The sequence below is a fragment of the Heliconius melpomene genome, chromosome 1 (assembly GCF_056956725.1).
Source record: "Heliconius melpomene rosina isolate 202511_hmr_F chromosome 1, ASM5695672v1, whole genome shotgun sequence".
Classification (NCBI taxonomy): domain Eukaryota; kingdom Metazoa; phylum Arthropoda; class Insecta; order Lepidoptera; family Nymphalidae; genus Heliconius; species Heliconius melpomene.
In genome coordinates, this window is record NC_140389.1 from 14,817,935 (window position 1) to 14,830,789 (window position 12,855).

Here is a 12,855-nt window from a genome sequence, read left to right on the forward strand (position 1 = left end):
TTCTTTATTAGGGTTCCGTATCTCAAAACTCCTTATAGGGTACTTCCCGTGAAGAGTACAAATAAAGAAAAAAATAATGGAAATTTGCATTTATATTACAAAAACAACCCTACAAATTTATATTTCTTTGTCATTTCATACAAAATGAGTGTATATGCCTCGCAAATTTAAATGAATTGTATTTCCCATTGACCTACAATCCTGAAATTGATACGGAACCCTCAGTGAGCACATACGACTCGCACTTGACCAATTTTAAACATTATTAATGAATCCATATTTTTAACGCTAAAAGGAGATTAGGTTGACTTAGTTAATTATTACTTTCATAGAATTATAGTTAATAAGCTTTTAAACAAGGGTTAATTTTTATTTAAATAAAAAAAATTGTATAAATTGTATAAGCAGAAACTAAATAATGTTACAAAAAAATAGCTTTACACTTTTACCCGGAAGGTAAACAAAAGAAACCTAGTGTTGAGACACTTTGTGCCCTATTTTCTAGCCAATTTTGAAATTTGTTCGAAAATAGTTCGAAATGAACCCATGCCCGTTATTTTTTGTAGTTTCCCTCTGTATCCTGGACATAGAGAAGTAGACCGAGTTATCCTAGTATTAAGACACTCGGCTCTCTACTTTCCTCCGATTTTCGAGTCATTCGAGTAATTTTATTTAAATATTGTTTATTGTGTATTGTTTACGTATTTTGCAGTACCTATTATTATATATTATTATGAAGTTAATAAATAGTATTTCAACTAATTGAGGTATGTGAAATGTGGCACAAATAATGAACATAATTATAAAATTATTAAATGGAGAATAAATTAAAAGGAAATCGTTAATAATACTTCTAGCATATTAATAATGATAACACTGTGTATTTCCCGTCATCTATCTATCTATATATATAAAATCGAAAGGTCACTCACTCATCACGAAATCTCAAAAACAACAAGTGCTAGGAATCTCAAATTTTACATAGGAGTCACTTATAGTACGTAGGTGCTCGCTAAAACGGGAATTTGCAATATTCGACTTCTAAGGGGTTGTTTTTGGGGTCGAAAGTTTGTATGAAACTTCGTTACTACAAATGCTAGGAGTCTCAAATTTTGCATAGACGTCACTAGGACGTAGTCATAAAGACAGAAATTAATAATAACATAGTTCACGCGGGTGAAACCGCGAGCGGGCCGCTAGTATATAATATATATAGACACAAATGTATGTCTGTACACGAAGATATATGAGAAAACGTATTGTTGGGTCATCTATCAATGTAACAAAACCCATAACAATGAATATATTTTTTTATCTGTTTGTCTAAACTATTGTACGCTTAATTGAAAGGAATTAATTGATTTTAATACAGTTTTCACTATTGTATTTTGGCAAGGTTGCTTTAACATTTAATATTTTATTGGGATCAGTTCATAAATAAAATATATGTCAATATAAATTATTTTGTTCGACAAAATTTCTACAACAAAACTGTTTTATTGAATTGGCTGAAATTTTACTGTTCAATGTATGGATATTGTGTTTAAAACGATAACAAAAGTCAATCAAGAGAGAAAATAAATATTTGTTAGTCGAAAATTTCACTATGAATAGTAACTACGTAAATTACAAATCCTAAATAAAGTTAGCTATACATATTTACTTTCCTTTAATGTACAAGGAAACCACGAGCGTGTCACCTTGTTCCACTAAAGGTCACGTCATTCCGATTCATGCCACAAGAATTTATTTAACCGTTTAATTTAAAAATAAAAATTTAACCACTTAATAAACTCGGTATAGTTATGGCATGTTTAATTATTTTAATTTCATTAGTTGACTAACGAATTTCCGAATTCGAAAACTTAATTATTGCTACCTTCCAATGCAGAGATCGAGTGATAATTAAATGTATATGGAATTGTGTAGTCACATTAACTGTCATCGCATAAAGCTGGGCAAAGTATGTGATTCAAAGTTACCAGTAATTATACTGGTAACTTTCTTTATAATCAACGAATTGCAATTTGGGATTGCCTTTTTGTAACATACTTTCGTCTTACGGGCTTATTACCATTTCATTTGATGCATTTATGACTGACTTGCAGTTTCTTGAGAAAATGGATTACTCAGTGTTTATAATGTCTGATATTTTGGAGAATACAAAAATTCCATCCGGTGTACTCCTCAAAGATATGCGAAATTTTAGCTTTCTACTTTCATTTATACCGGGTTTGTTTTTTTTTTTGAGTTTATTAGTGTTAAGGCCCCGCTAATAAATTTATTATGTGTATAGAGATAGTTTTATTATATATATATAGATAAGAAGAAAAAAAATATCGTCGCTTTACTTACTTGGAAACTTCAACACGAAATATCTTGAAAAACTCGTCAATGTATCTGAAAAAACAGAGTGATTTATTACTATATTAGTTAAATATATATCATCATATATTAAAAAAATCGAAATTTGTAGATATATCACAAAGCGTCACATTTTGCAAAATATTTTATCTGTAACAAATATAAAATAACGATGCCAGCTTGTAATTTAACCATTACAGTCATAGTAAAACGCCAGGTAGGTCTTCCCACTGAGTGAGATAGCGTGTTTGTATCAGGTCCGATGAATGTGCACTCCCAGTGATTTATGATCCTCGATTATTGCGCCATATCGGCTTATAACTGACAGATTTATGGATCAAAATACCTTTCCGCGAGTTCACAGGATCGCGAACTTTACTAAGGCTTATAGTTTATCTGTTGCAGGACTTGACAGCAATGACTGACTGTATCTATTTTTTTTCATTCTTTTTCTTGCTATGATGTTTTTTTAGCTTCACACTGTATCCCGCGTCTAGACCCTATTCCATTTTTGATCACTTTCCTCTATTATTCATTGTAAGCAAATATTGTAAATTAAATGTTTTCCAAACTGCGAATCAACGTCATCAGCATGTACGTTAATTAGGTCCACTTAGTATACTTCGAATAATGAGGAAGACGAAAAAAAAACATTTTAATTTTACATGTTATAGATGCCCGACAAGATATTTATATTAAAATCTTAAATGGAAAATTAAGTTCGAATTAATTAATGTAGTAGTACAGATTTTGATGGGCGTAAATAAATTACATAGCAGGCCTGATAAACACCGAGCCCAGCTCGGCAGCATCTGGGCCGTAATTTAATTAAAAAATTCACAGAAAACGAGCGGCGCGGGCGCAATCTTCCTAATTGCGAGCACCGGCAGCCTAATTCTGTTAAATATTATTTTTGCCCATTTATCGTATACTTTGAAATTAGCTCCGTGAGCGAATCACCGTAATATGCAAGCTTTTGATTAAATTCACCAAAACCAATACTTATGTGTTATCAAAACTGTTATCGGAGGTCATCCAATTTTTCGTAGTCGCGGCGGAACCTCCTTTTCGATGTCTCCCTTAACAGATTTTAGAAATCCCCGATATTACGTATAATAATTATGTTTATGCTAAAACAAGTCTAATCCTAATGATCTAGCTTATTGCGTTGTAATTTAACAAAAATATTAAAATACAATTACAGAAATTATCGCTCGCCAATTTAAAATGCACATAAAAAATTAAAAACTTTACGTATAATTCACCAAAATTACATATAAGTATTTTAAAGAAATAAACAATTACATATTGAATATTACCTTTCGATCTAATTTCCATTAACGTAAAACACGTTTAATGAACCCAATGCCAATTGATTGCTGTATTTACCGCACATTACGAGTTGCCGACATTTTTTAGCGGGCGCCATTTCTCGCGCAGGGCCACCACAAAATAAATTTATTGTAAATTAGGAATATATTATATACGGAAAATAAAATTCTGTATATTATAAAAAATATATAGATTAATATAATAGCATAAATCATTATATCTTTGTATAAATTAAGAGGTACTACTATTTTTATATTTCTTATAGTTTTTATGTAATGCGATAAATGATAATATGATTTAAATAAAAATAGAGAGTATTTTTTAAGGATTTGGTATGAAGTGCAAATACTTTTTCTGGTAGCCCTGTAAGTGGATACCAGCGTAATTTGAGCGATTATAGCTGGCAACACTTTATGCTGCATTTGCATAATAAAATTACCAGTGGCCCTGTGGTATCATCACGGAATAAAAAATATGGTCCGATGTTGATCGTTTATGGTATAAAATACAGAGTGATTTGAGCTCCATAATAAATCGAATCTGTTTAAACCACTTACCTTTCAGTAAATTGTGTTAAACCGAGTCAATAAAAAATAAATTGAAGTGTTATTGCATACTTTATAAGTCATAAAATAAATAAATAAAAAAAGTATTCCTATCAAAAATTAATTATTAGGTATTTTTGAAGTATTTCTTTAATAATTATATTTGTTAATAAAACTTACGATAGTGTTTTAATAATTCAGATTATTTTCTTTATTTTAAATAATTTTGTGTAAATTCAATATACTCGTACCTATAGGTACTATCCAAAGCTATATAACTCAATGAATCTATACATACTTAACATAATTAGAAAAACCTCGTACTAAATATATATCTAAAAAGTTTAAATGCGCTATCATAAAAGACCACGATTAAAAGGTCATAACAATAACACATAAACAATAGCTATTTCCAGTTCATAATTCAACATTAATTAATATTTACCAATTGCAGCAACAGCAAAAACGATCAGCAATTTAGAACCGTTTCGAAATAAGACGTTTTTTGACTCTAACATTACGCACTCAATGTAACTAAATTATCAGTTCGTTCGCAGTATATTAACCTATTTGCTTGGAATACAGTTAAATGCAGCTAGAATTATACACCACTGGTACCTGTCCGACGGTAAATGACTTTAATTGTGGTAGCGGAAGAAAATTCCTACCGGTTTTCTCGGCGATAACTACATATGTTTAGAAAAAGATCTTTGTATTAAGTAACGTAATGTGAAAGTGCATAAATGGTTGATTAAAATTATTGTTACATGTTTAGAAAATTGTCTTCTAAATATGGATATGGTTTTTATGTAATTTGATGATTAATGATGTCTTATAGTAAATATAGCCAATAGTAGGTAGGTACTAGTGCTTTTTAAATCGGAACGAAAATATCTTTAGCCATCTAATACAAAGAACGCAACGGTTAGGCTTATATGCGTTCGATTCCACCTCTAAAAAATTAATACGTTTCATTACAAATGTACAGAGTTTTTTCTTACGTTTTAAGTATAATGTAATACTCGTACAGTACAGAAATGCTATCATTATATAATTGTATTATTATCATCATGAGCATGCCCTCAGTTGCTTTCATACACTACCAGACACAAGACTCGCTCTATATTAAAAAGATAAGTAGTTTTTTTCTACATAAATTTATATTAACGGAATACAAATAGTATAATAGTCAAGATTCCGATATTTACTAAACTTTAAGTAAGTAAATAATCTCCAATAAAAACAATCTACAATTATTGAAAAATAATAAACTAAACAATTATCATATTTAGTTTCACAGACATAATTTATTTGTACTTAAACCTAAAAAAATCTTTAGTAATTGCCAAAGACAATCGTAATCGGTCACGAACACCCGTCATGACATCTTATTACCTTTCCCTGTGTTTTTATTAAATGATAATCTTGTGATAATAGTATCTATTAAGGACAATAGTGTCACACGCAAGTATTACCTGAGCTGCGGGAATAAATATGATGCACCTTGTATTATTTTATAAACATATATACGGATATACCTTTTATACTGATTAGCGTATCTAGAGATATTTTCTGGGGGGCCTGGACTTTAGCTTCCAACAGAACACAATTTTTCGGGGGAAATGTTGTTGTAAGTAAATTTTTTGGGGTGGGCATAAAACTATTTTGGGCCCACCCGGTTCTTCCCTTTTCTACGCCTATGACTATACTATACCTAAGGCCGTCGTTGCGCAGGGGCACAAGGGTGTAACTGTAAACGCGACTTGTAATGCGTTCGATCCCCACTCGACAGAATATTCATTTCTTTCGCTCTGGCACCAAGGCAAAAATTCCGTCGTTGCGTTCCGACACTCAACACGCAATGACTCCAGACTTCGGTTGAAAGTGGGGGACGGAGAATTTTTTTTTAATATAATAATATAAAAATAATCTATAAATTTAACAGAAATGAGCTTGTGAGTAGTTTATATTATTATTAGATCTTTTATTACGAATACTTTTTCTCCTATCCTTGAGGTCACTTAGTGTTGTATCCTTCCGTTTGTAAATACATATTAAACGCGTTTAGCGTTTCAATCTACATATAGATAGGCATAATTATTAATTAAACAATAGCTAATAAACTTCTACACGATGGATGATAAAATGATGTCTGTCACGCAATAATCACTATATCTACTTTGTTAGTAGATACTTATAAATATATTGCAAGATTAAAAACGTAAAAAGGTTATTTTTAAAGAAAATTCTACAAAATACGTAGGTACATGATGAAGGCCTTATGCGGCACAGGGGCGGTGACTGTAAATGCAACAGGTTCTAGACTAAATTCCCACTCGAGGAAGCGCTGAGTTCCGCCACTTAACACGTAATATTAATGCGTTCAGAATTTGGCGCAAAGTGGGGAACGGAAGTGTCTTACCATTATAGTATACTCATGGTCCCTCTGCCTAACCTACTGTTTGCTAGATATAGCCAGTAGGTAGGTACATTATACAATGTAAGAGTAGGTAAGCACAAAATTTGAATAGCTTTATAAAAATTTTGATATATCTTAAAATAATTCAAATTCTGCAGTCAGTCACACTTTGTGTCCCTGAACCGTGGTCCAGGCCTAAAATTTTATAGGTATAATTGAAATATTTTTTAAACTTATAAACGAGCGACTTAAAAAAAATAAGAAAAAACCCTTAAGTTCGTACACAATATTAATATTAGAACCAATAACTTTACAAAGCAAACGGTCATCAAAATGGCACAAATAAAGATAAACACACCTAAGATTATCCGAGGGCGGCGTCGAAGTCGGGATGAAGCAATTTGTTGTAATCAAGGGACAATCCCTTGCTATTAACTTTGTCGGCACTAGTAGGTAGCATTACCCGGAAACTCCGCTCTTATTATAAACATAAAATTAGTCTAATTAAGCCATTATGCAATTACGTCCAGCTGCAGAAAAATGTATACTATTTTATAAATAAAATATTACAAAGTTGTTGGTTTGTAATTTGGTACAGGTATATGAATGTAACGGAGATTCGCAAAGATAATAATATAATTACTAAATGAATATGTATTTAGTATTAGCAAATGTTTAAGTTTAAGTTTCATACTATGTTAGATATCGACAATGTTTGTTTTTACAATATACTTAAATATAATATTCTCTTACCTATAGGCTATGAAAAGTATGGATACCTATACATATAATTTTTAAAAAATCTTAGTGTTATAAACGTTTTCGTTAAAAATGTTAATTTTTGAACGAGTTTGAATGCTTTTTTATTATTTGGATACAAATACAACGCCGACAAGAAATGTGTTTACCCTGAAAGTATCACTCGCGGTCGTACCTATTTCTTCGGGTGCTGGCCTCCCATGCACAAAGTCCTCATCCGGAGTATTTGGTTCGGGAGGGGTCGCGACGTTGAATACGCAGTGGATAAAAAGAATTATGCTGTACAATGGATGAATAAAAGGTTTTTTTTAAAATAAATCGCATATATGCGGGGTGTATAATCACATTTCTGGATGTCTTATCAAAAATGGTAAATTTGTATTATCTCAATTCTGCATTGGACGTTTTGTTTGATTTTCTTTATGAAATCTAAATTTCAATTTTAAAGGCCATTGTTGTGCAGTGGCACTAACGTGTAACTATAAACACGACAGTTATGGGTTCAAAGATCAATCCTATTATCAAGTATTTTTTATGTGTATATTGACATAAACCTTAATACCATGACCAACAGCACTTACAGAACAAAAAAACAAAAATGAAATAGGTAAATAAAACACCAAAATCACATTCACAATTTATTACAAATCATTCAATTATTTTGCTTCGATTCCTTAGCGTTCTGCATCGCCTGGGTCAAATATAACTTGGCCAGACTCTGAGAACAAAACTGGCTTATATGTTGGCTGTAAGTATTAATTTGTCCTGCGACTATCATAGGGTTGAGCCTTGGTGGTACGGTATGGGGCTTGAACAGTTTATTCACGTCTTCTTCAGGTAATGGCGGTTCATCCTTAGCAGCCCTTATAGTATTCTCTTGAGCTCGTTTCATAAGCCATCGGTATTTGTCTTGTTGCTGACGTACAACCAACTGTTGGTAGCGGTTGAATTTAATGGCTTCTTGGTTGAGCTCATCTACACGTTCCATTAGACTGCGTAGTTGACCTGTAATTATATAGTAAATAATTAATTGTAATTATAATTAATGTCGTGGTGCACCGTCAGTGTCTGACTATAACCGAGACTATAACACTGAGGTTTCGATTCTAGCTCAGTCGAATGCATTATGTTCATTTCCTCACTCTGGTAACACTGGTGAGTTCCACCACCCAAAATGCAATATCTCGACAAAAGTTCCCCAGAGTTAAACTCTAGATTATGTTTTTGAATTTACAGAAATTTTATTTTTTTCATTTGTGTTCTCATATCTTTGCTCTGGTGTCGAGGCAATACGCGGCTAAAGTAACAAAGTATTTTGGAAATTTATTACATTTTGCTTGCAACTTTCGAATTACACTTAAATTTCGATTCCAGCGAAAATTCTGTGATAAAAAATAGCCTTTATGTTACTTCCACATCCTTAGTTAGTCCAGTGCTAGTCAGCTGGTGTGGAGAATAGTTGGACACACAGAAAGACATACAGACGTTTTCAATAAAATCTACATTAAACATCTATAGCCAAAAAAGAACATTTACATGTTCAGCGTTAATTAAAGTTACTGATGATATTCGTTTCGCGATGGATAATAAAAAATTAACTATACTTATTTTACTCGACTTTAGTAACGCGTTTAATTCTGTGGATTTTGATGTGTTGCTTGGTATCCTTTCCACACTTAACATCTCTCCTGCTGCCACTGAATGGTTTCGTTCTTATCTTCGGGGTCGCAAGCAAAGAATCTACACCGGAGAGCTTTGCTCTGACTGGGCTGATTTGGTAACTGGTGTACCTCAAGGCGGCGTACTCTCTCCTCTGCTCTTTTCCATTTTTATAAATGAAATTACCAAAATCCTATCTTGTCAATACCATCTTTACGCTGACGATTTACAGCTATATAGACACGCCACTCTTGAAGACTTAAACACTGCAATTCTGAACATTAACACTGATCTCGCTCTTATTAGTGAGTGGGCAACTTTGTTTGGCCTTCTTAGTAACCCCTCTAAATCTCAAGCTCTAATAATTGGCAGTAGGCAATTACGTGCCAGAGTAGATTTTAGCACCTTGCCTTGCATTAAATTAAACGAGACTATAATACCGTTGTCTGATTCAGCAAGAAATTTGGGTCTCATAATTGATAGACAGTTATCGTGGTCTGCGAACATTAATGTAATCAGTAAACGCATACATTATTCTCTGCACTCTCTTAAACGCCTTCAAAATTTTTTACCCATTCGCACTAAAATCATTCTTGCTCAATCTCTTCTTCTGCCACTGCTAGATTACGCTGACGTTTGTTATCCTGATGCTAATGAAGAGGCTCTCGACAAACTTGACCGACTTCAGAATATGTGTATTCGTTTTATCTTCGGCTTACGCAAATTTGACCACATGTCTGATTTCCGTCGACAACTGAATTGGCTTCCTGTGCGTTTACGTCGTAACCTGCACATTCTCACTATGCTTTTTAACATTTTAAAGTCATCCTCTCCTCACTTAAGGGAGCGTTTTCAATTGACACTTCCAAGTGAAAGACCGGTACGCTCATGTGTAACTCAAAGAAAGCTCGAGTACCCTATATGTAATACCTCTTTTTATGAAAAATCTTTCACAGTTCAAGCAGTGCACTTATGGAACTCGCTACCTAACTCTGTACTGTCGGGCAATCCGTCGCTAAATACTTTTAAAATAAAATTAAAACAACATTTTCTTAATCTCAATTAGATTCTTTAGTAGTCTCTTTGTCTTTTTCTTTATTAATTTTCTTTTCCTGTTTCATCTCTTTTGTGTCATTGTATGTATTTATATGTTGTATGTGTGTATGTTTGTATAAGTATGTTTATATAGGTATAGTAATATTGATTAATATTATGTATTATATATATATATTATAATATAGTGTTATATTTGTATGTAGGTTTATTATTATTATTATTATTAACATAATATTAAAATACCGCACCCGAATCATTTCTTTTAACATCTCCTACATTCAAGGGTTTCTGGTAGAGATCTCTATTAGAGATAAGTTATCCATTGTACACATTTTTTCTATTGTTATAAGTTTTCTGTACTTTTTTTTTCTTGTGTGGTACATAAATAAATGAAAAAAAAAAAAAAAGAACTTGCTACACTTACCCTCAAGCACAGAAGCCGTTCCAAGGTCCAGGAACTTCGACCCCTCCTCCTCAGGTATCATCTCAGATAGCTCGGACATCATGATATTAGTAAGCGGTGAGTTACGTATCACTATCGGCACTTCTATGAAGAGGCTCTCATACCCTATCTTCAGGTTACGCAGAGCTTCTGGTGTGTAATCCCTCTCTTTGTACATTGCAATTGCCTGCGGGGATAAGAAATAGACTACTAGATTAAAATTGTGTGTGTGTGTGTTTTTTAAGGAATGTTTATATTTAGAAATATTTCTGTTAGATAGAGTTAAAGTGATCAGTTGGTTAAACATTTTTGTAATGATAATTCTACACTGGCTAAGATCTAAAGGATCAGAGTAATCTTCTAATAACTGTACTGCACTGTATCCCTCTTTTTCATCTATCTTACCTGAGGAGTCAGACGATAAGCCTTCAAAGTCAGGAATCCCCTTGCAGATTTCTTTGTGTCATATATAACTACAACACTCTCTTCAATTGATGTCTGGTAGTGATATTGTGACTCTAACAGAGATTGACTCAAAAAGTTGCCAACATCCGCACTTTGATACCTGGGAAATAATATTTTATTAATTTATGAAAAATAGAAAGAATCTTCATGTTTTTTCCACATAGCAGGATAGGCAGAGGGAACCTAAAGTTAAGACACTTTACTCTTCACTTCCTACTTAATTTTTGTACATTGGATATTGAAAATTTGTGAGTTTTGACATGATGTGTAAAGTGTTGGAAAGCAAGGAAATGAAAATATTTTGTTCCTCCCAAGTCAGAATCAAATTCACAACTGTGTTTACTGTAAGATGATGACATAACAACCAGCCCCTTATAGTAATTCAATTTACTAAAACCTAATTTTCGATTACTTTTAAAGTAATCGAAAATTAGGTTTTAGTAAATTGAATATATTTAGCTCAGATATTTTATGAAAATAAATATGCTTACATAAAACAAATCAAAACCAGGAGAAAGAAAACATAAAATCTTAAACATATTTGTGTTGTTAGCATGCAGGTTTCTCAAAATAAGTTGTATCTGATTTATTGGCTAGTGTTTGTATGGTTCCAAGAGACACAATGTCAAATACTGCTAAATTCTGGTTTACAGGTAAAATTAATCTCATTCTGCTCATAGCCACAAAGTCATTTATTATACAAAAACAATTAACTCACCATCCAACATGGAAATGATCAACATTAACTCTTCGGAGTCTCCTCATCATGTCCAGCTGGTACTCCTCTTCATCCATAGTGTCATCATGCTTGGGGAATGGAAAGCAGTTTGTAATCTCTAGACGGTTCTCCACAACTAGCCCGAGGAGCGCACCCTGGGCAACTTCCATGTTGCTGTAAGATTCTTCATGGCAGTGTTTCACAATTTTCATCACCGCCTGTAATTTGTTAGTGATTTTTCTTAGAAATAACCAAAATTAATACATTTATAAGAACAATAATTCTACTACGCAAATGTTTAAATATTATGAAAACTTTTTATATTTAAAAAAAAAACAGTATCTTTATCCATATTTATTAGTGAAGATAAAATATTTTCAAATTGTTAAAATAATTTATTTTGTTACTTTATGCTTTCTAATAAAACTAAAGGAGCCAGTAACTGTAATTAAGTTCAATACCCTTGAATCTCAACGTTCACAAAACATTGTATAATAGAAAGTGATGTGAGCTTCCCAAAACAGTCCATGAGTCATAAGTCATCGCAGTTCACAGGTAAATAAACGATATTAAGGGTATTATAACCTATATTACTATGTCTTGTAAGCTTCCATAAACAATATGTAGCGATCTTCGTAAGTGATATTACATTTGGAATTTGGGAATTCTTGACAAATATTTGTAATTCAGATAGCAGAAAGATAAAATAATAAGCGAAATCGGGAAAGTAATGTGACGTGTCAACACAATTAAAGGAAAGAAGCTAAGGGAATATTAAAGTATATAATTCATTGTCCAATAAATAACTAATTTCACTTACCAATCCATCGCACTGCACATATGTAATTGCAGCTTCATTTTCAGGAACGCGTCTAGATGCTGCAGCGCGACTCGCCATTTTTAAGTTAAAAAGGCGATTTAAGTATCACGACTTTGACAGCTTAGCTTTAGAGCATGTTTACTACAGATATAGATTATTTCTTGTTATACCAACCACAGATTAAACTTCGATTTTGAAATAAATACTGACTATCGGCATATTTCAAAATACATATTTTCTGCTACGTTTTGTATCGACACAATATTAATATCTTTA

The 12,855-nt window shown here is 32.4% G+C and overlaps 1 protein-coding gene across 1 annotated transcript; it reads right to left on the reverse strand.

The window, feature by feature from the left end:
- Positions 1-8,044: 8,044 nt before the first annotated feature.
- eIF3h (eukaryotic translation initiation factor 3 subunit h) lies at positions 8,045-12,739 on the reverse strand. The gene is made up of 5 exons (XM_085190683.1): positions 12,580-12,739; positions 11,760-11,977; positions 10,982-11,141; positions 10,559-10,763; positions 8,045-8,424 (listed from the first exon to the last, which is right to left on the reverse strand). Exons 1-5 carry the CDS (start codon positions 12,655-12,657, stop codon positions 8,072-8,074), a joined length of 1,014 nt encoding a protein of 337 aa, XP_085046809.1. The 5' UTR covers positions 12,658-12,739; the 3' UTR covers positions 8,045-8,071.
- Between the last annotated feature and the right edge of the window lie 116 nt (positions 12,740-12,855).